Source organism: Callospermophilus lateralis, chromosome 5 (genome assembly GCF_048772815.1).
Source record: "Callospermophilus lateralis isolate mCalLat2 chromosome 5, mCalLat2.hap1, whole genome shotgun sequence".
Taxonomy (NCBI): Eukaryota; Metazoa; Chordata; class Mammalia; order Rodentia; family Sciuridae; genus Callospermophilus; species Callospermophilus lateralis.
This window is the reverse complement of record NC_135309.1, coordinates 42,263,331-42,286,071: the sequence shown is the minus strand read 5'-3', so window position 1 is coordinate 42,286,071 and position 22,741 is coordinate 42,263,331. Positions and strand designations below refer to the sequence as shown.

The 22,741-nt window shown below is 49.2% G+C and overlaps 1 protein-coding gene across 8 annotated transcripts; it reads left to right on the top strand.

The window, feature by feature from the left end:
• The first annotated feature begins 333 nt into the window (after window positions 1-333).
• Window positions 334-17,100, top strand: Rnf44 (ring finger protein 44). Of its 8 annotated transcripts, none has more exons than XM_076856583.2 (11): window positions 334-532; window positions 11,383-11,533; window positions 11,724-11,913; window positions 12,313-12,480; window positions 12,947-13,123; window positions 13,341-13,502; window positions 13,592-13,716; window positions 13,981-14,068; window positions 14,156-14,277; window positions 14,412-14,511; window positions 14,699-17,100. In XM_076856583.2, the coding sequence occupies exons 2-11, from the start codon at window positions 11,427-11,429 to the stop codon at window positions 14,759-14,761; spliced, it is 1,302 nt and encodes a 433-aa protein (XP_076712698.1). In that variant the 5' UTR covers window positions 334-532; window positions 11,383-11,426; the 3' UTR covers window positions 14,762-17,100. The 8 variants fall into 8 exon arrangements, with proteins under 8 accessions (XP_076712698.1, XP_076712693.1, XP_076712699.1 ...); XM_076856578.2 differs by lacking the exon at window positions 334-532 and adding an exon at window positions 859-1,024; XM_076856584.2 differs by lacking the exon at window positions 334-532 and adding an exon at window positions 860-1,024 and having other exon boundaries at window positions 12,950-13,123.
• The last annotated feature ends 5,641 nt before the right edge of the window (window positions 17,101-22,741 follow it).

Here is a 22,741-nt window from a genome sequence, read left to right as displayed (position 1 = left end):
CAGCACTGCATATAAATAAGTGAAATAAAGACCCAATGACAACTAAAGAATATTTTTAAAAAATGACACATTTTTAAAAATAATAAAATAAAAAAGAATACATTTTATGGAAATTAAAAAAAAAAAAAAAAAACTAAGCCTCGAGTGTGCCTAACCAACATCAGCATAGGAGCTAAGTCCTGGCCTAAGAAAACCGGGACGCTCCGCGGGGAGCCCCTGGGAGGCGTGGCCTACAGGTCCCCGGAGACCTGGCAGCGCGTCACCCTCTGGGAGCTGTAGTATCTATTAACCTGCTCCCTCTGGGGCTGGGGCTCCCAGGTCTGTCAAGCTCTAGTCCAGTCCTATGTAGTGTTAGGTATACAGGGAACGTGGGAACAGAGCTGCAATCCCTTGGCAAGTGTCTTCTTGTCACCGGAGTCTCCCAACTTTCTCCTGAATAAAGCCTCATCGCTCCATCTTGCAGACGAGAAAATGACAAGAGATCCAGAAAATGGCCCAAAGGAGGAACCAAGATCTATTGAGCCCGTTCTTTGTAGGTCTACCAGCAACCCCTGCTCCATTCCGAGGCTGGGGAAGGGGCACAAACTTTCCGGGAAGCAAAGACTCTTTGAAAGGCCACGGAGTCGTATAATTCCTTATTTCACAGACGAGAAAACGGACGCAGTCCTCTTCCAAGGTCACAGAGGTAGTAAGTGGGCGCTTTGCTCTTGCGCACACTTTGCCGCCTAACGTGAGTGGGCGTGGCCGAAAACCGCCCGCCTTCTCCCGCCGGCCACCACCCCCTCGCTTGGTGCGGTCCAGCCGGTTCCATTTGCTCGGGAGCCTGGGTGGGAGGGCCGAAGCTAGCGTGGATTCCCCCGCGCGCCCTTGGGTGGTGAGGTCCGCGGACGGTTCCACAGTGCGAGCCCAGAGGGGGGGCCCGCGGCAGGCGCGGCGTCCGGGCCGCCGCCCGACCGAGACCCTGGGCTGCAGCGGGAGCGACGAGCTGCCGCGGGGTCGGGGAGCAGCCCCACCACCGCCCCAGGTAACGCCCGGCTGCGACCCTGCGCCGAGCGCCCTAGGCGCAGGGTCAACGAGGACGCAGCGGTAGGGGGCGGCCGCGGGCTGGCAGAGTTAACGCTGGGGTTCCAACGAGGCCTCTGCGTGTGCTCACAGCCAGAACTAGCTGTTGTGCATCTGGGTGCCAGTGTGGCGCTCTCTTCCGCCGGTCAGCTATCCAAGTGCCTCAGCTCGGGGATGCCCGGGCAACTACAAGTCCCACTGAGCCCTGCGCCCCGCGCCTGCCCTGATCACAGCCCCCCCGGGTGGGTCCACTTCAGCTGAGATCCAGACATCCGGGAGCCTAAGAGGCGCTGCAGTCCTAAGGCCTCGTTATGCCGGTCCCAAACATTTTTACCGAAGCCCTTTGTGCTAGCCACTGGAATAACCAGAATGACCCGGGCCCTGCCCTGTAGCGGCTGCCGGTCCAGGCAACAGACCTCCAGCCGTCCTTACTGCATTCCAAGGGGGCAAGAGAGGATCAGTGTCTTTTCCAAGACCACACAGCTTCTGTTGTTTGAAAGTCACTAAGCTCTATTCGAGCTGGTGCCGGGAGCCAGAAAGGAGAAGAGGTGAAAGGGGACATTTAATGTGGAGGAAAAATGGGGCACTCGGTTGAACTCATCTCCCGAGTCTGCCAGACACTGTACTCCTGCAGATGCAGGTTATCATCTGTGAACAGTGGGTCGTGGTTCCTAATCCTTTTGTGGACGTTGACAGCTCCAGTGCTGAGAGTTACAGGGACTGGGGTGAGTCAAAAAAGGGAGTCCCCCTACACACACACACACACACACACACACACACACCAAGCTCACACATCCAAATGCAGATCCGGAACCAGAAAGTTAGGCAAGTGTCTCACAAAATGCACAACACACTGAGATCAGTACTCTCATCCCTATTTTACACCTGGATAAAAAAGCCTCACAGAGGTTCATGACTTCTTCAAGGTCACAGAGCTCTTAAGACACAGCAGTTCCTTCATTTAACCATTAGTGTAGTCCTAACTTCTTAGAAACCTAAAGGAGATGAACAACAGTGCTGGGTTGATCCTTTGTGCTCAGTAAATGTCACTGTCATTAGAACTATCATTATTGCCCAATCTTAGAGATGAGAAACCAAGATTTAGAGAAGGCAAATAAATTACCTTGGGTCTCAAAACTGGAGCCAGAATGCTGCAGACATGAACCTCATACCCTGACATCTCTACAAGACACCCAGCACCCTTGCCCCACTGATGCATCTGCACAAACTTGTTCTTTTTAAGGAAGCCAAAACTTAAGCCCTCAGATACATTCAGTCCTGCTCTAAACAGAGAGGATTTGTCAGGGAACCTGTCTACTCGCTCCCAGGTATTTGAGTCTCTAGGCTCAAGTCTGATACTCTGTGTTATCTGGGAGGTCTGAGTCCTAAACTGGCTCTACCAGGCTCTGCTTTCCCCTGAGGTGGTACATCAGTCTCTTTATCTCCTGCCAGCTCTATCCTGGGAAGGTTACTGTACCCTGCCTCTTTGGAGGAGGATTTGAGGAGCCATGCAAGAAGAGTGGAGTGCTCTGTGACCCTGAAGGGGGGAGGAAGGCAGCCTGCTGTCCAGGCTCTGAGTAGGTGGAAACCCTGGCTGGGCAGGGCCCCAGCAGGAAGTGATGACCACACCCTTCTCTTCCGGCCTCAGCCTGCCCAAACCCCTCCCAGCTGCAAAGGAGTTCTGGAGGAGGAAGCTGGAATGTAGTATCATCAAGTGCTTTATACTTGAAAGCATTAGGATTTGAGCCCCTCTGGCTCTCATCTGCTCTGTGTGACTTGGAGCCACCCGCTAGTCCCTGAACCTCTGTGGTCTCCTCTTGCTTTTTTTTTTTTTTTTTTTTTAGTTGTAGATGGACACAATACCTTTATTGTATTTGTTTTTATTTTTATATGGTGCTGGGGATCGAACCCAGTGTCTCACACCTCACACATGCTAGGCAAGCACTCTACCACTGAGCCACAAGGTCCCTCCTCTTGCTTTTGATTATTGAGCAAGTTGAGTAATTATGGGGGCCTTTGTTGGCATTTGCTTTGCCTGAACCAAACTTCAAGAATGTGATCCTAAGGGCTGGGGATATAGCTCAGTTGGTAGAGCGCTTGCCTTGAATGCACAAGGCCCTGGGTTAGGGTTGCCTCTTAATGGCTGTGTAACATGGTGACTCATCACCTCTCACTTAAGTTTCTTCATCTGTAAAATGGGACAAACATTGGCACATAACATTTGTCCCAATGTGGGATCAATATCACATTGCACCTGCATCTTTCCACAAAACACTCAGCAAGCTACCCCCACCTTTGATTTCTGGAGCCCACTGGCCACCTTTCTGGGGCAGTGAGTTCCTGTCTCTGAACCACTTTTATTAGTATGAGAGTAAATAGCACTTGCCTTAAAGGGGGCAAGTGTGACCAGAAAGAGACACATATCACTACATAGGGAGTTGTAGGCCACATCCTCACATTGTAGTTCCAAAGTATAGGATTTTGAAGAAAAGTTCGGATTTCTGCCTTGTATTGAAAATTTAGGATATCTGATAAATTTATGTCCCCTTTTCACTTTGCTCCGGACTGGCTTTCCTTGTGCCCAGAAAAGATATCTTATTGACCTCTGACCTTAGTTGATCTCCAAGGGACTCTGGGAATTTACTGAGGACTTCCTGTCATGCCTAGACACAGGGGATAAATAAGAGAGTTGTACAAGGGCTGGGGTTTTGGTTCGGAGGTAGAGCATGCGTGAGGCACTGGATTCGATTCCCAGCACCACTTACAAATAAAATATTGTGTCCACCTACAACTAAAAAATAAATGTTAAAAAAAAAAAGAGTTTTGCAAGAGAGATTATGGGGAGGAGTTTCCTGGACAAGGATGAGGGGCAAGTACAGAGCCTTTGCTTTGAGCATCCATCATCTAGTATGAGCCAGGCCCTGAACTGGTGTCTGGGCCCTACTGGGAACAGGCTTCTGCTATTGTGATTCAGTGTGACAATTCTGCTGGGGGGAAGCCAGAACAAGCCAGCAGGTTAGGGAAGGCTTAGAAGAAGTAGTCTTTGAGCTGTCCCCAAAGCTTGAGCAGGATTTTGCCACAGGTGAGTAGGGGGAGTTGAGGATATATTAGACAAAAATTATGGCACAGTCAGAGATTGGATCATGGCTGGAAAGTCCCTTTCTGAGGGTGAGAAGTGTAAGGTATTGTGTGGGTTTTTTGGCAAAGTCACTTTGTCTTTGTGAGTCTCAAATATTCACCTGTAAAATGAGATTGGGTCACCCCTGTGCTGCCTAACTTCCAGCAAAGGCCGACTGTTGGCACACTTAAAAGGGCTGAATCCTCTCAGCCAGCAAGAGGATTATTAAGACACGCAGTGATTGTGACAGGGCCATGTGCAAATTAAATGGCATGAGGGGAAGGTCAGGGTACTAGCCCTGTGTGCATAGATGGAGGAGTTCAGTACAGGCTGGAGATATCACAAGCAGCTTCCTGAAAGAGGTGAGATGAGAGCACAGCTTCAAAGGGCAAAAAAGAGGAATGGATTGGTAGGGATTCAGAGGGCATCCAAGACAGGTGGGGAAGGCCAGAGGGAGCACCGCCATGGTGTGGGAGAGAGTTGAGGAGAGGTGAACCCAAAAGGTTTGGACAGAGAGAATTTGTTAAGTACACCCCAAAGACTTAACAATGTGTCGTTGGCAGTAGGAAGTCACTGCAAACTCTGCCGCTGTTGAAGCAAGGGATGCTCTTACAGATGTAGACACCTTTAAATGTGGGGAGGGTTTTCCAACTGCTTTTATATGATGGGGAAAATTAAAAGGTTAAGATTATATGGGCGGTGAAGGAAGAATTGATGATAGGGAGCCAACTGAAGAGATCATTGTGTGAGCTAGGGTGTGTGTAGTGGTCGAGTGCATTCCAGGTAACATCTGTAGCACTGTATCAAGAACTTGGATCTTCTGTTGCTTAGAGATCTGCAAATACCCTGCTGGGTACCATCTTTAGGATGTGCATCCACAGTAATACTGATTTGTTGTTGGTCTACTTGACATGTGATAAGCAAGTCTGTTCCCCAAACTTCTTTCTGGATTCTTCCAATGGACACCTCTACTGAAAAGTGATTTCTGATTTCGAGAAAACAAAAGCTTTTATTGCTTAAAAAACTTAAAACATACTCTTATATGGTAGTTTTAATTAAATTTCCCAGTAGCTTGTACTCTAGAAAATTTTTAAATGAGCAAATGTATATGTTAATATACAAAAAAAGTCTATCCTTCTGATTCAGTTCCCCTTGAGGACAACTGTTAATCAGTTTCCTGGATATCCTTTTAGAAATATTCTATTCAGATGTATATATCCAATTAAAGATATTGATAGTACCGTTACATCCTGTTCAGCATTTTAGATTCAATTTTTATTTTAAAATTTGAGATTATGGCTGGCTCAGGGTAGAGTACTTGCCTAGCATGTGCAAGGGCCTGGGTTCAATCCCTAGTACCACAAAAACAAAACAAAACAAAAAACAAATTCGGGGTTACAAAATACCCAAGCAGCATAAAAATGAGCCCCACCCTGTAGTCCATCACACAGATTTAATAAATCATAAACTTTGCGTTCGCACTTTGTTTCAAAATGTCCTGGAAGTAGCCCCATGGAAATATCCCTGTAGCTGTACAGGGGTTCAGTTATTAGTTGTACGGTTGCACTCACCAGTCTTTATTAGGCTTGTCCCCAGCTCTGGGACAGCTCTAGATATTACTGATTTTTGTTTGTTTATACAATTGATGTGTTACACTGCATTTTGTATCATGTCTCTCTGGGGAGGCATCCAGGCAAAGGATAACAAGGCTTGGCTTTGGTTCAAATGCCTGTCCCCCACACTTACCAGTTCTGTGATGTGGGGCGAGTAAAGGCTCGTGCGCATGCACCCCCACCCCTAAGGTGCTGGGGATCAAACCCAGGGCCTGGCACATGCTAGGCTAGCGCATCCTCAACCCAGGTTAGGTATTTCTTAATCTTCATTTTCCTCATCTGTAAAATGGGATGACTGTCATAATCTCTCGTTGTATAGCTGCTGGGAGGGATAGAAAACTTAAGTATGGAAGCGTGACACAAAACTTCCTCGCCCAGCCAAAAGTAACTAGCGCCTGGTGACTCTAGTTTAATCTTAAACTACAATCTGTTCCCCGCCCCTTTCCCCTGGTCACGTTGGGGGCGGGGCGGCTAATTATCTCTGTGACGTCAACGCGCGCAGGACCAATCTCCCCACCTGGTAGACGTTAGCTCGTTTGCATGGGTCGCCCCTCATTGGTCTGTTGGGCAATCTAGGCCGTCCCACTATATTAAAGGGGCCGCACAGTATAAACAAGGAGATGTGGGGCGACCGGATCATGATGTCATCGCGGTGCTGCAGCTCTTGGAGGTGACGTCATTCTGGGAAGGTTGCTGGCCCGGGGCTGTTGTAGCCATCCTAAGTACTCGATCCGGCTGCCCTGTCCCATTGGAGGTCAGCCCCATTGCACTTCAGTGTGCGGAGCGGCACCTGGTCCCCAAGGAGGTGACCATGACACAGTAAGTCTGGGCTGCGGCTCTGCTGGCGGGACTCATTTCTCCCGCAGGGAAACTAAGCCTCAGAAGCGCGAGTAGTTAGCGAGTTTGCATAGCATGTTTGAGTTGCTGCTCATCGGTCTTGTGCACCCCGAGGTCTTCAGCTTTTTATCAGGCTCTGTTGCCCCGCCCCTTGCCTTTAACAGTGGCTGCTGCGGTCGCTTTAAGTGCGAAGGTGGAAGCGAATAAGAGATTTAAAAAAAAAAAAAATCTTGTCTTTCAAGATGGCGGTCCGCCAGTCACGTGCCTGGCTGCGATGAGTGATTGGCTCTCTGCGCTGCCGTGGGGCGGAGCTCCTGGCGTGGGGCGGGACCGCCGCAAGCTTGCAGCCGGCTACTGTTTGCCTAAATCTCCCGGCGCGCTCCCGCGAGTCCCCCTCCCACCCGGCGCGCGACCCCGCCGCTTCGAATGTTGTGAATCAAATGTGGGGTTTGTTACATTCCGCTGCCGCCGCGGCCAGTTCTTAAAGGGCCAGCCGCCGGCAGCCGCGCAAACCAACTGCGTCCTGCGCGTCCCTCGGCTCCCCTAGGGCCTGGGCCAAGAAAGACTGACTGCGCGTGGGCCTCGCGAGGCGGACGCCGTCGGGCGGACAACAAAGAGAGAGGGCCCCGGAAGGAGCCGGGCTGCCCCCGGACTGGGGGGTGGGGAGGGGAGCACATTGTTCCGCAGGGCGGGGACTCTTAAAGGGTCCAGGCAGCCCCCCCCGCCCCCCTGCCCGGCCTAGCCTTTCTAGATCGCGAACAAAGGAGTCACCGTGTGGCCGGGCGGCCGAAGGTGAGTCAGGGCCAAGGCCCATAACTCCCGATTCCCGCACCCCTGAAACTCAGTTTCTTTCCCCGGGGAATGGGGTTAGTGATCCAGCTGGCTCTGCAGGGGTTAATCACGGGCGGTAGGGACTGGGAGCAGCGAGACCCCTGAGATCAGGGAAGCCCCCCTGCGCCCTCCAAGGCCGGGCCGGGTCTCCCCTCTCCAGAGGTAGAGCGCTGCGGTTGGAGAGGAAGGAGCCGCCCCCTCCCCCTGCGGCCGCCACTTCCTTTGTTGTTGCTTTTGTCTCACGCCGAGCACATGGTCCAGGATCCTCGGCTCTTAAAGTCACAGCGCTCCGGCCCCGGCGCTGCAGTCTGGCCTCCCACCCCGACTGTCCCTCTGAGCGTGGCACAAAGGAATAGGAAAGGGACGCGGGAGGCCCCGAGTCTCAGATCTCTACCCCATCCCCAGGGATGGCTGTGGAAGGTTCCTGGAGCCCCACGTCTTGCGCCTGGCTAGATCTGGAGAGGAGCCCGCCCCTTAGGGACCCGGGCTTTCCTCCCCCTTCTAATATGACCTCCAGTTTTCTTGTCCCCTGCGGCCTTTGGGTGGCATTCCGGGGAAGAGAGATTTCTACCCCATTTACAGTTGGGGCTTCTGAGACTTTCAGAAGCTAAGGGATTTCCTTGACCAAGGTCACCCAGAGAGTATGAACTAGCCGAAGACTTATGGCCCCGCATGTGGTGGTCCCGCCTTCAACCGCCTCCAGGCACCACACGTTGGAGAGCTCCTCTTTGGGGTGGGGGTGGGGCAGGAAAGTAGGGTAGGGGCTTCTGTTCCTGCCTGAGTTTACTCATGCTCCTAGGGTCTGATTTGCTCATCTGCAAAAGGGTGTCTTTCCTGCAAGCAGACCCCAGGCCCAAAAGGCTTGGGCTCCTTAAGCAAGGGTCAGGGTATCTGCATGGGGCCATGGACTGAGGGAGTTGGCTGACAGGGAAGTAGGTGGATGTGGGAGTGTCAGTGCAAAGTGAGATACCTGCTTCTAGGCAAGGTTGGATTTAGAAAGGGGACAGTCAATCCATTTTACACTAACGTTTTTGAAAGCAGAGCGTTAGTGTGGAAAGGCAGAGCAGTTAAGCTGGCCACCCTTGCTGTTTGACCTTGAGCAAGTTGCTACCTCCAACTCGGCCTCACTGGTTTCTCTCCACAACAATGCTATTCACAGGTGCCTGAAAGACAGTGCTTTCTCAGCCTCTTTTATGGCTTGGAATAGAGTTGGATTTGGTGGTTCTTCCTTGGGCTATTGATGCCAGTGAGAGAAAGGAATTGGGAGAGTCTGAGCATAGGGAGCCAGTGAGGACCAATTGTGTTCCTCAGGTTTTGTGGCCTAGATCAAGTTTCTTCCTTTCTCTGGGCTTCAGTTTTGTCAACTGTGCAGTGGGTGTGTCCCCTTTGCAACCTGTGTTCCTTGTGCTTAAAGTAGTGCCCTCTTTCTGCTTGGGGTTTGGGGATGGAGGTCACTGTATCTTATTTTCTGATAATGATCATTCACACCCAAACTGAGTTCAAACTTTACAAATCACTTGTACTGCAGTCCTTGAAGAGCCTTGGGAGGCAGTTAGTGGGTTGTTCCCCTTTTAAAGATAAGAAAGCTAAAGCTCAGAAAAGGGGAAGCCATGTACCTAAAGTCTTCAACCAAGACTCCAGCAAGAAGTGGGGGTGTTAGGTATGGGGCTGTGATGGCTGACGCTGTCTGTCTGCTGGTCTGCTTTCTCAGCTCCTTATTTACCTTTCCTGAAGACTAGGTGCCTTTGTAGGAGGTCTGGCCATGGAACAGATTCCCACAGACCGGTCTCTGTGGGATTAGCACCCATGAGCAGTTGAGGCCACTGGCCGCTACTGAATTGATGGCTAAACATGGGTGCTTTATGGTCAAACTGGGTCATGCCTCAGTGAACTTACCTCCGAAGGTTGTATGGGGACTCATCAAATTGGCACAGAGAAATGTTATAGTTCTTATTGTTACTATTTCTCATTGGCAGAACTGTGGCTCCCTAGATCTCTGGAATCAGCTAGAGCAGAAGTTCCAAACCTGACTGTGCCATAGAAATTGCTAGGGAATTTGATAAAATGTAGGTGCCCATGTTCCCTGAACCTCCAAAGAGGGAATGGGCCAAGAGTTTGTTGCTTCAGTTATCTGTGTCTCCCTTGACCCTTGTTTGCTTGGTAGATGGATAGCAGGAAATAGGAGGGCTATGTATATACATGTGTGGTAAGGATGTGCCCATGCCCAGAGTTCATAAACACTGTCGTCTATGGTGGGCAGGCAGAAAATGGGCTAGAGTGGCTTGGAGAGCACATGAGGAAGGCGTGCAGAAATAAGGTCCAGTGGGACCGGATTTCTCACTTTTCTCCCCTCCCCTGAGAGGTTGTTTTTGTAATCTCCTGGTTTTTAATCACTGGCACTAACATCATCACTGCCAGACTATGTGGCCTTGGACCTGTGTGTTTGACTTTCTTCAGTGCACATTTATAACACCTGCCCTGTGCTAGACACAGAGTGGTCACTGCACCCTGTCCATACCCTCCTCTGAGTGCCATAGCTCTTGAGTTAGGGGAGAAATGTGAATTCCAACCTATATACCTCCTGCCTGTGTGGCTTCAGCCAGGCACTGTCTGTGAAGCGGAGATAATAATTCCTAGGAAGGCTCATTTTCAGAATTAGGGCCCAAGCTTATAAAGCCCAGCACTGAGGAAATGGTTCTTGTAGCTATTGGCAGGAAGAAACAAGATGTTGAACTGACAGTTAACACCAGCTCCCTGGCTGTGTTATTGACAAATAAGGAGGTGACATTTCAAGTTGGGTATCAAGGATGTATTGGAAAATTGTTAAATGGAGAAGTGGTAGAGGGGGTTTCCCTGTGGCATGAACAACAAAGGGCTGGCCCTGTTTGATGTACCCTTCAACTTTGCAGGAACCGACAGGTTCTAGAGCTTTCCCTGCCAGGGCCTTATCCCAACCTATGAAGTTAATGAATGGAAGCCTGGGATTGAACCAAGTCCCTCAGCTTCCCCTACCTGGGCCCCCTCTCTGACTCTGGGGAGGAGGTCCCGCCCCGCCCACTCTTTCTCAACTTCCTCTCTCAGGGTCTTGCTTCCCTTTTTTCCTTAGTAGGCCCCACGTTCCACTTTGGGGGCTGTGTTAGGACCCCCGACTTTTCCCCAGAACAAGGACCTATGCCAGACCCAGTAAGCTATCAGTAACCACTTAGATGCAGGAACAGGCTTGTAGTGGCCCCTATCCTAGCTTTAATGCTTACTGTGGGATCTAGGGCCAGTCCTTTCCTCTTGCTGATCCTTGGTTTTTTTCCTCTGCCAAATGCTCTAACAATACCTTTCTTGAAGAGTAGATAGATTAAGTCACACTGGGGTGGGCACTGTGGGAACTGGTCAAGGAAAGAAAACACTGCTTTGCCTTGAGCTGAAAACCCCCAATGGCAGAAAACAGGTTGGAACCTCTTACCTGGTGATAGTGGGAGGAGAACTGGGTTCCAGGCCTCTTTGGGATCCCTTCTGAAACAGCCAAATGGAAGGGAAGGTGTTTGGAGGCCAAGCTGCAGCCCATGGCAAAAGGAAAGGAAGGTCCCTGCCCAAGTCCTCATACCGGGGGTCAGTACCCAGGAGTCCTGTCCATTAGAATCCTTGCTGGAACCAGCTGGCCCCAACATGTGTTAGCCAGAACTCTGAGGGGACTTGATGCCATTTCACAGAGCTGGAAGCTGAGGCCTACTTCCTTACAGGCAGAGCCTGTCCGTAATCTGTCATCCCTGGCCCCTCAGGCCACTCTGAGGGTGCACATGGAGCCCAGGAGCATAATGAACATCACTGGCCCCTGCAGTCATACTGCAGGGATTCAATTGAGTCTCCCCAGCCTGTAATGGGGCCAGTGACTGGACTTATCCACACCTCAGTGTCTTTGCCTCCTAGGGTTGTGAGCCCTGGCCTAGCCCCTCCAACCCACTGTTCCCCTGATGCGACCATGGGCTCTGGCAGTGACTAGGTGGCCACCCTCTATCCCTGTGGGTCAGCGGCGATTCTCTGCAGGACCTAGCAGCACTCCAGGCCAGCTCTGGGGAAGGTAAGAGGGAATCTCCCAGGCCTGGTATTGAGGTGGCCAGCTTGACTAGGGCCTGGGGTTCCAGAGGGGTGGGGCCCAGGGTCCCAAGCTATCTTCCCTCCCCAGTGGGTGTACAACCCTGGCTTCTCTCCCTGCTCTGTGAATGAGTGGCACCCCTTCAGTCCTATGGGGCCTCCTCTCTGTGGTGCAGCCCCAGCCACGAGGGCCCCCTGGCCAGCCCACCTGCCCAGGATGAGCGCTTACCCTCCCAGCAGCCGCTGCCCCGACCACCACACCTCCCCTTAGAGGAGCACCGAGCCTCGGCTCCTGCCGGCGGGAGCCCCCGAATGCTGCACCCAGCCACCCAGCAGAGCCCGTTCATGGTTGATCTCCACGAACAGGTAGGCACAACACTTGTCCACTCCCCCAGCCTTTGACAAACCAGTCTTAAGAAGCAAAGGCTACAAAACCCTGATTTCATCTTGCTTAACTCATTACATGGTTGTGGGAGACATTATTAGCCTTGTTTTACAGGTAGGTAAACTGAGGCCCAAACAAAGGCAGGGCTTTCCCTGGGGCCACAGAGTGAATGACTGAAAGAGATAGGTAGCCTTCCTGAATTTCTAGAGGTCCTTCCCTGGGGTCCCTGGGCCAGGGAATAGTCTGGTCTGTAATTAATTAAATCCCTAGCTGAGAAGGGACAGGAACCTGGGAGTTGAGCCTGGCAGGACTTTTTCTCCTGAGGGTAATCTGAGTGGTGGGGCCTCCCTACAGTTCCCTGGCTCTCTCTCTACTCACAGGTGCACCAGGGACCTGTCCCTCTGTCCTACACAGTCACCACAGTGACCACCCAAGGCTTCCCCTTGCCTACAAGCCAACACATCCCTGGCTGCAGTGCCCAGCAGCTCCCAGCATGCTCCGTGATGTTCAGTGGGCAGCACTACCCCCTGTGCTGCCTCCCACCCCCGGTGAGTGGGTGCTTTCTTCTCCTACCCTTGCCCCGGTTTCAAGCAGCTATCTTCCCCCAGGACAGCTACGCAGCAACCCCGAACTGAGCTGAGTTTCCGGTGTTCCCCCTGAACTGAGCTGAGCTTCCCGTGTTCCCCCAGGCTGTCATGGTTCCAGTCCATAGTCCTGAAAAGATGTATCAAAGCATGCTCACATGTAGTGATAGAGCGTTTCAGGTTCAGGGACCTCCCTGTACCCAGTGTCTTACATTGGCAGAGGTGCTAGAGTGAAGGCTGTGGGTCTTTAAAATACTATGTCCTCCTGGGAGCCTAAGACAGAGATGGGACTTCTAGATCCACTGAGACTACTGGGTTTGTATTACAATGGGGATCTTTAGCTGGATGGAATAGCCTGTGGCCCTCATCACAAATTAAGGCCTAGCCCAGAACCTTCTCCAGCCTCCCCCTCCCCTTACCCCTTTCTCAGCAGCTGATCCAGGCATGCACCATGCAACAGCTCCCTGTGCCCTACCAGACCTACCCCCACCTCATCTCCAGTGACCACTACATCCTGCACCCGCCACCACCAGCCCCTCCACCCCAGCCCGCCCACATGGCGCCTCTTGGGCAGTTTGTATCACTGCAGACCCAGCACCCCCGTATGGTGAGTCTTGGTGTTGTATCTGTGCTAGAGGGGGAGAGTAGAGGGGAGGGTTGGGCATGTGAGTCTTGGGATTGGGTCTGTGCTAGAGGGGGAGAGTGGTGGGGAGGGTTGGGCATATGTGTCTTGGGGTTGGGTCTGTGCTAAAGGGGGAGAGTGGAGGGGAGGGTTGGGCATTTCTTTTATCACTTCTGTGACTTACCACCCCTACCACTTCTAGCCCTTGCAGCGGCTCGATAATGATGTGGACCTGCGGGGTGAACAGCACCCCTTAGGTGGCTTCACTTATTCCACCTCTGCCCCAGGCCCAGCCTTATCCCCCTCAGTACCCCTACACTATCTGCCCCATGATCCACTGCACCAGGAGCTGTCTTTTGGGATGGTAAGTGCCACCTCCACCTCTCAGCCGGGCTCTGGGGCATTCAGGAAGCAGGCCTGAAGGCTGACCTATGTCCGGCCCCCCTCTTGCAGTCATATTCCCACATGGTGCCACGAAGACTGAGCACCCAGAGATACCGCCTGCAACAGCCACTGCCCCCACCACCACCACCACCACCGCCACCACCTTATTACCCAAGCTTCTTGCCCTACTTCCTGTAAGTACCAGCACATCTGCCCCAGAGCTGTGATACCCCATTGTCCTGGAGACCTTAGGTCCGAAGCCATCCAGTATCCCCAGCAAGCCACATCCACACAACACTCTGTTGAGTTCCCATCCTAGAACAAGCACCAGGGTCCCCGTGGTAAACTGTGCAGAGCTGTGGACTTTTCATGGAAGAGTTAGAGGAGCAGTTCTGTGTTCTTCCCGCCCCCACCCCATGTTAACCTTGACTTTGGGACCCCATACCTTCCTTCTCTAGCTCGATGCTGCCAATGTCACCAACAGCGATGGGGCCCACCATCAGCCTGGATCTGGATGTGGATGATGTGGAAATGGAGAACTATGAGGTTCCGTGGCTTCCCGTGCTGGGAGGTGGGGTTTGGGAAACCTCCAGCCCTGAGTGCTACTGACCCTCCCCTTCTGCCTTTATCTAGGCCCTTCTGAACCTGGCTGAGCGGCTGGGAGATGCCAAGCCTAGAGGCCTCACCAAAGCAGACATAGAGCAGCTCCCATCTTACCGCTTTAACCCAGACAGCCATCAGTCAGAGCAGACACTGTGAGTTCCATGCCACCATCTCTTGCCCCTAAACAACTGGGCTGCAATGAGAGTCCCTTCAAGGAGAATTATACTCTGGTGAGCCTTCCCTCAGCCATCATTGTGCAGCTGAGTGACACTGTGCTCCTCTCCAGGTGTGTGGTCTGCTTCAGTGACTTTGAGGCGCGGCAGCTACTCCGAGTCCTCCCCTGTAACCATGAGTTCCACACCAAGTGTGTCGACAAGTGGTTGAAGGTACGGTGGCCCCAGGTATTCCTCCCATGGTGAGGGGCAGGGCAAGCCTGGAGAACTTCTCTTCTTGTCCCTGCCATCATCCAGAAGTTCTGGCTCCGGGGACCAAGTCCTCACCAGGCAGCTGAACATTAAGGGGTGGGACGGAGGACAAGTGAGAGTGAATCCTGACTTGCTGCTGCTCCCCTAGGCTAACCGGACATGTCCCATTTGCCGAGCTGATGCCTCCGAGGTGCCCAGGGAGGCTGAGTGAAGCCCCACAGCTGCCCACGAGAACCCTGCCCGAAGCTCTGGAAACTCGGGGGGACCCAGGGAGGACGGGGAGGGAATGGCCCAGGCCTGCCCCTTCGTTCCCACCTGCATCTCCAGAGCTGGTGCCAGGGTCCTCCCTGTGAGAAGCCCCTGCAATAAGCCCCTGCATTTGCCAAGCTCCAAAGACTACTTCCCCAATCTGCCTGCCTGTCTGCCCGCCAAGGAGCTGCCTGGGTATCCCCAGCTCAGTCTCCCTCCTGTTCACCCTCGGGTCCTTCTTTTTCCTGCTGGCACTGAGAGCCAGGGGTCTGCTTCCCTCTTACGGCTGGTAGAGATCCTTGGCCCCAGGATGGGCAACGGGCTCGCCGTCCTGGGTCATCTTGTCTCTTGCGCTGAGTGGTGTGCTCTCTGCCCAGGGGCACTGCCAGGCATGTGGACAGACGGTGGTGTGAGACTGTTTCCTAGGACCTGGAACTGAGTCCCCCTGCTTGACTCGGGCAGCCAGCTCTGCACAGGTTGCTCTGCAGGGTGTATCTGTGTGTCTCAAGGACCCTCGCCACAGGCACAGTGATATTCCAGCCCGTCTCCAGACTGTAGGACAGCCCAGACAGCCCTCCTGAGCAAATGGGAGACAGGCCCAAGCTGGGACACATATATCCTGAGGGGATCTGGGCCACACTGGGCAGGGTCCCTGTGCTCCTGGTGGCTGCCCCTCCACCAGCGACAGGGTCAGATCCATGCCCAATCTTCTCCCCTGTTGTTTTGCATGAATGTGAGGAGCAGCAGTTTTTGTTTATTCATTTGGCCCAAAAATGCGTGTAGGATTTGGGGGTGTGGATATTTAAGACATTTTTTTTTCCTTTTGGTTTAATGGTGGGGGGTGGGGTATGGGGACCAACCAGGACCTAATGCCCAGGGGGCAGAGAAGGGTCGAGTGGCGCCGCCCAGCCTGCATGCATGTGTGCGGCTGGGGCTGGGCTGGGCGGCTGGCAGTCATGGGGCAGGGTTGGGGGGGGTCTGTGCTCAGCTGATAACTGCCATGCACTGTACTGCACACGTCCCTAGAGCCTACTGGGACCGTACGCTTTTCAGGGCATTTCTCCCTCTCCAGCCAGGGCCCGTCTCCCACCTGCCTGGGTGAGTCTCCTTCAAGGAATCCCAGGAGGATGGGGACCAGGGAGGGTGTGGACCTCCACCTCCAGGGGACCCCCTCCCAGCCTGATCCCTGCCCTCCAAGGTCTGGAGGAGGCCCCTGTAGGGTCTGGCTGAGCTCCCCACCTTCCTTCTCTGATCCTATTCTTTCCTCTCTTACCCTCAGCTGGGGTTGCTGCCCTGAACGAACCGCGTGTGGGGCCGGCACATCCTAGCAGGCAGCCCTTGGCGCCTGCTGCCTCAGGGATGCTCCAACCACCCTCGTTCTCCCCGCAGCTGCCCTGGCTCCCTGCCTCCTACCTGCCCCAGCCTGCCACGGGACCCGTCAGCCTGGTCCTACCCCCATGGAGAACCCAAAGTCTTACTGTATATAACTCCAGGTGACATTTCTATATTTATAGCAGTGTTGAAAACCCACGTGTTTTACACAAAAAACCACCCTTTCCAAAACCCCCCTCCCTTCCCACCCCAACAAAAGGTTTTCCAAACCCTTACCATTCCTGGGGCAGGCGGAAACAGGCTCACAGATTGTGTGTTGGCTGCAGCAATGATTCCAACAGCAGCTACTGGGGGGGAAACAACATTTTTTTTTTAAATCATCATAAAAAAAGATTTATGAAACAATTATTTAGGATGTTTGTGATTTGCCGACCTTGCTATAGATGCCATGTTACCAATGATTTCCTGTGGTGGGGGCTTGTCATTGTTTACTCTTTTATTTACCAACTTCTGGCCTAGGCATGACAGTGGGCACCTTCCCCCAGCTCTGGCTGGGCCCAGCGCCTGTGTTCTGTGTTAGAAAGGTTTTATATATATATAGTAACATATATATATAAATATATGTAATTTCGGGGGCCCTGTTCCTTGCACATTTTACAGTTACCTCATTTTTCCCATGTATGTATTTGAGAAAATGCTAATATATAGAGAAAAAAAATGGTTCTTAAAGCTTAAATGTGTGGTTTTTTCCATTCCATTGGATTCACATTGGTTTGTAGCATTTAACATAACTAGTATGTTGTATTATATATATGTGTATACTGATTGAAATTTTTAACAGATTTGTACTTTTTTTAAAATGAAAGTTGCTAGTTCTGCTTGACCAAGTAGTGCAATCATTATTTTTTTTAATATTGTTGCTGATTTCAGAGGGATATTCACTAATAAATGTATGATGTATACCAAGTATCGACCAAGCTGCCTTTGGCTGCCTGTGTTCTTTGGTGAGAAGTGGCGGATGATGTCAAGCTGAGGGTGTGGATGCGGGGACAAAGATGATCTGGGAGTGTAGAAGAGGTTGTTTTCTGCTGTGGAACTTTAGGGTAGTCAGCAGCACTTCATCAAGAGTGGCCTGCCAAGTCAGTTTAGTGATTACTTTTCCTGAGCACCTGTCTCAAATGTGAATTTAGGTGAGATTCTGTTGGCAAGTGACAGGATTCCTTCTACCTAATTTGAGGGGGGTAGGGGGAAATTCTCGTTAGTGGCTCCAACTTAAAATTCTGAGGTAGTGGACTGGGGTTAGACCTCAGTTGTGGAGTGCTTGACTAGCTTGTGCCATACCCTGCATTTGATCCCCAGCACCACAACAAATAAAATATAAATGAATTCGAAGATGGGTCTTCTGTTACAGCTGCTCAGGCCTGTCCTGAGGGGAAAAGGTCTCTTTCATCTTCCGACTTGGGCATCATCAAATTCCCACAGAATTTCTGGACTCAAGTCTTTTTAGACCAGTTTTGGTTGTGTTCCCAAACCTGAACCATTCACTATGAGAGGGAGCCGTAATGGCGAGATTGATAGGACTATTACATGCTGCCCATTCACAGGCCCCAGTGAAGCCACAGGAACTTGTACTCCTCAAACCTAGGCTCAGTGGGGAGGAAGTGCCCAAGACACCTCAAGTGCCTGATAGGCAATGAATTTACATTCCTCTTATCCAGAATGATGTCTGGTGCTGCAGGAATGGTGGCTGATTTATTAGCATGTCTAACAACATGATCCAACATGGTTTAGAGGAGCAGTAGGCTGAGATCTTATATCTGATGCTACTAACTGGGGCCTTAGTCAGAGCTGCTTAGATTACCTGCAAGTTAGGGGACAAGATCATTTGAGTAGCTACCTAAGTATGTTTTAGAAAAAATCCAGTGGTAGCAATAATGGTTTGTGTATAATAAAAGCAGAAAAATACATAAGGCACCTCTGGTCAGATAAGCTTGGTCAATTCCATGCTGAAGGCAGTAAGAGTATCAGGGTTTCTCTGAACCAGTATGACTCTAAATCTCCAAGAGTGGATGCTGGGGTCCACATTTCCTATATTGGTGTGTTTGGTCATGAGTAGGGCTCGAATTACATTCCCTGGAGCACTCTGGGACTTAGCAAGTTAGACCAGTAGTAGCAACTAAGTTACCAGGACCCTAGAAGTCTGAGAAAATTGTAAAGTGGGAGGAGTCTCTAAGCTTTTTTCACTGTTTCAGAAAACCTAAAGAAGAAAAAAATCACAGGATCAAATCAAATGATATATTTATCCATGATAAAAACTCAGCTGACCAGAAGAGTGTAACGTCCTCATCATCCTAAAGGACATCAACAAAAGTCTCTGCAACTTCATGCTTAATAGTAAAACACTAGATGCTCCGCTCTGATTAGGACAAGGCAAGGAAGCCCATCTCACGCGCGTCCTATTTGACACCATACTGAAAGTCCCAGCCAGTGTAATTCAGCAAGAAAAAGGAAATAAAGTGGGCTGGGGTTGTGGCTCAGTGGCAAAGCACTCGCCTAGCATGTAGGAGGCCCTGGGTTCGATCCTCAGCACCACATAAAAATAAATAAAATAAGGATGTTAAAAAAAAAAAAAAAAGAAAGAAAGTTAGTCATACAGATTGGAAAGGAAGAAATAAAATTGTCCCAGTTGGCGGCTGACATGGCAGCCTGTAGAAAATTAAGAATCTTTCAGAAAACCGTCAAAACTAAATTCAGCAGATCAAAATATCCAAGATCAACAAAAAATTATGTGAACCGATCCTGGTGGCATGCACCTGAAGTCCTAGCTACTCTGGAAGCTGAGGCAGGAGGATCTCTTGGGAGCCTGGGAAAACATCAAAACAATGTCTCAAATAAAACAAAAAATGTGTTTCATCCAGGCGCAGTGGTGCACAGCCTATAATCCCAGCAGCTCAGGAGGCTGAAACCAGAGGATCATGACTTTAAAGCCAGCTTCAGCAATGGCAAGGTGCTGAACAGTTTAGTGAGACCCTGTCTCTAAATAAAATACAAAATAGGGCTAGGGATGTGGCTCAGTGGTCCAGTCCCCCAGAGTTCAATCCCCGGTACCAAAAAAAAAAAAAAAAAAAATGTGTTTCTATAGCTTGCAATGAAAATGTGGAAATCGAATGCAAAAAAACCCCACCATTTCTAATCAAGAGAAAAATAAAATACATAGGTATGAATCTAGCAAAGTATACAAGATTTGTATGCTGAAATCTTCAAAATACTGATGAAAGAAGTCAGAACTAAATAAGTGTAAACCACATGTTCTTGGATTGGAATAGGAAAATGCAAATTAAACCACAATAAGATATTATTACATACCTATTAATAACAAATATAGTAAAGAGATCATTTCTTCCCAAATTGATCTGTAATTTCTATCAAAATTCCAGGGAATCAGGAGGATTGCAAGTTCAAAGCCAGCCTCAGCAAAAGCGAGGTGCTAAGCAACTCAGTGACACCCTGTCTCTAAATAAAATACAAAAAATGGGCTTGGGATGTGACTCAGTGGTCAAGTGCCCCTGAGTTCAATCCCTGTTACCAAAAAAACAAAAAGAATTCCAGGGAAGTTTTTGTTATACCCCTACCCCTGCTTGCTTTCTTTCTTTCTTTCTTTCTTTTTTTTTTTTAGATACAGACATGGTTATTCTAAAATGTATGTGAAAAGGCATACAAAGTAGCTAAAACCATTTTGTAAAACAAGAGTAAAGTAGGAAGAATGGTTTTAAGACTTTAAACCTCACCCAGTTTTAAGACTTACTAGCAGAGCAAGGTAGCCCATACCTGTAATCCCAGCAGCTCAGAAGGCTAAAGCAGGAGGATCACCAATTCAAAGCCAGTCTCAGCAATTTAATGAGGTCCTAAGCAACTTAGCAAGATCCTGTCTTGAAATGAAAAAGGACTGGGGATGTGGCTTAGTGGTGAAGTGTACCTGAGTTCAATCCCTGGTACCAAAAGAAAAAGAAAAATAGACTTACTGTATAGCTAAATAAATCAAGACAATGTATTAAAGATGGGAAAGACAAAGAAACCAAAGGAACAGAATAAAGAGCCCAGAATGTGGAATGTGGCCTGGTAGTTTCTTTTTTTTTTTTTTTTCTCTCTCCGGATAAATTTAATTCTTCCGTATAATTTGTATTTCTCATCAGAGGATTTTCATTATAAAATTTACTACTGATTTGTTGGCAAATTATTGTTGTTTTTTTTTATTGGTTGTTCAAAATATTACAAAGCTCTTGACATCTCATATTACATATATTAGATTCAAGTGGATTATGAACTCCCATTTTTACCCCAAATACAGATTGCAGAATCATATCGGTTACACATCCATGTTTTTACATAATGCCCTATTAGTAACTGTTGTATTCTGCTACCTTTCCTATCCTCTACTATCCTGGTAGTTTCTTATAAAACTAACATACTCAACCTATGCAAGTACAACTGATTTTTTTTTTTAATTTTTTTAGTTGTAGATGGACACACACTTTTATTTATTTATTTATTTATTTTTATGTAGTACTGAGGATCAAACCCAGGGCCTCACACATGCTAGGCAAGCGTTCTACTACTGAGCCACAACCCGAGCCCACAACTGATTTTTAATCATCTGATGGATAGTCTTTTCCAAAAATCTCATAATTTATACAGAAATTAACACAAAATAGAATTAAGATAACAGGTAAAAAATTTCAGGACCTGGAGCTAAATGAATAATTCTTAGATATAATATCAAAAATGATCCATAAAAGAAAAAAATTAACTTCATCAAAATTAAAAACTTTTAATTTGCAAAATATATATCTGACAAAGGACTTGTATCTCATATGTATAGAGAACTCTCAAAACCCAAAACAAAACATCAACATGAATCTTTTTTTTTGTTTTTAATATTTTTTTAAACAGAGAGAGAGAAGAGAAAGAATTTTAATATTTATTTTTTAGTTTTCGGCAGACACAACATCTTTGTATGTGGTGCTGAGGATCGAACCTGGGCCGTACGCATGCCAGGCGAGCACGCTACCTCTTGAGCCACATCCCCAGCCCAACATGAATCTTATCAAAGAGGATATTTCACATGCTTATGAAAAGATGTTTGACACTGTTAGTCCCTAGGAAAATGCAAATTAAACCACAATGAGATATTATTACATATCTATTAATAACAACTAAAAATATTGACTATAAACCAGGTGTGGTGGTGAATACCTGTAATCCCACCTATTTGGGAGGCTGAGACAGAAGGATCAAAATTTCCAGGCCAGCCTCGGCAATTTAGCAAGACCATGTCTCTAAAAAAAAGGCAGGGGGGACTGGGGATGTAGCTCAGTGTTAGAGGACCTCTGGGTTCAATCCCTGGTATTACCAAAAAAAAAAAAAAAATAGCCAATTCAAGTGAGAATGTAAAGAAACTGGATTTTCATATATTATTTATGGGAATATAAAGTCATTCTAGAATATGGTCTGGTAGTTTTTTATAAAACTAACATACCCTTAGCACTGCAGCCTTCGGAGGGGTGGATAGTTGAATACTTTCTCATGACTTTTGGCCTTTGTGTCCTTTGAGTTCTGCTTGTTAATTGACAGGAAATCAATCCCAAGGAGGATATAAAACCTAGACATTCCATAAGGGCTATTTAATTGTCACTGTCTCCACAGGGCCTGGTAAGGTGCTTGGCAGGTCATCTGTGCCAAATAAATTCATTGAGCAAAACTGACTGAGGCTTCTGCCCTGAGCCAACCCAGGCACTCTGTTCTAGACATCAGGATATCAGGAATCCCGTAGTGAACCTGACAAAGTTCCTGATTTCAGCATTCATAGGAGAGGTGAATATCTACAAATAAACAACCATTTCAAATTATAATAAGGGGGCTGGGGATGTGGCTCAGTAGTAGAGTGCTGGCCTAGCATGTACAAGGCCCAGGGTCCACTCCCCAGCACCAATAAACAAATAAGGGCCATGAGGAAAAAGTGGTGAGTCAGAGGACCTAGGGCAGGGGCATCCTGACACAGGGGTGGCCTCTCAGAGGAGGTGACATTGAAATGAGTAAGACCTAAATGATGAAAAGAGCCAGTAAGGACAAGAGCCCTCCAAAGAGAAGGAACAGAATGTGCAAAGGCCCAGAGGCAAGGATGCACTTGAGTGGGAATATAGTGAAGTTTTCGAGGGTGAATCAGGTCCTAGGGGCCTTATCAACCATAATGTTTTCATTTGCTCCTAAATATCCTGGGTAGAGAAATAATTTTGAGTTTCCCTTGGGAGGATTGAGACTCAGAAAAGCCTGTGTTTAAGCCCAGCTTCATAATGGAAAAATCTGCCCAGCTTTTCAGTCCCCACTCCACTCTCTCTCTCCATCCCCCTCTGTAGTGGTGGGGAATAGAATCCTGGGCCTCATCACGCATGCTGGGCAAGTGCTCTACCACTGAGCTACTTAGCCTGCCCAAGAATCCGCTTTTGAAAGCGTGAACAGAGAGGCCACTGGGTTTGGCTGGCCTCAGAACCTCTGCGATCGCTTGCTTGAGTCAGTTCTCCTCACCTTCTCCAGACTTCAGGTGTGCCCTCCC

Excerpts from the sequence above, each read along its gene's own strand:
- Rnf44 (XM_076856583.2), top strand. The coding sequence starts at position 11,427 with ATGCGACCATGGGCTCTGGCAGTGACTAGGTGGCCACCCTCTATCCCT. Across the intron at positions 11,914-12,312 it reads TGGTTGATCTCCACGAACAG|GTGCACCAGGGACCTGTCCC; the intron begins GTAGGCACAACA and ends CTCTACTCACAG. Across the intron at positions 12,481-12,946 it reads TGTGCTGCCTCCCACCCCCG|CAGCTGATCCAGGCATGCAC; the intron begins GTGAGTGGGTGC and ends CCCCTTTCTCAG.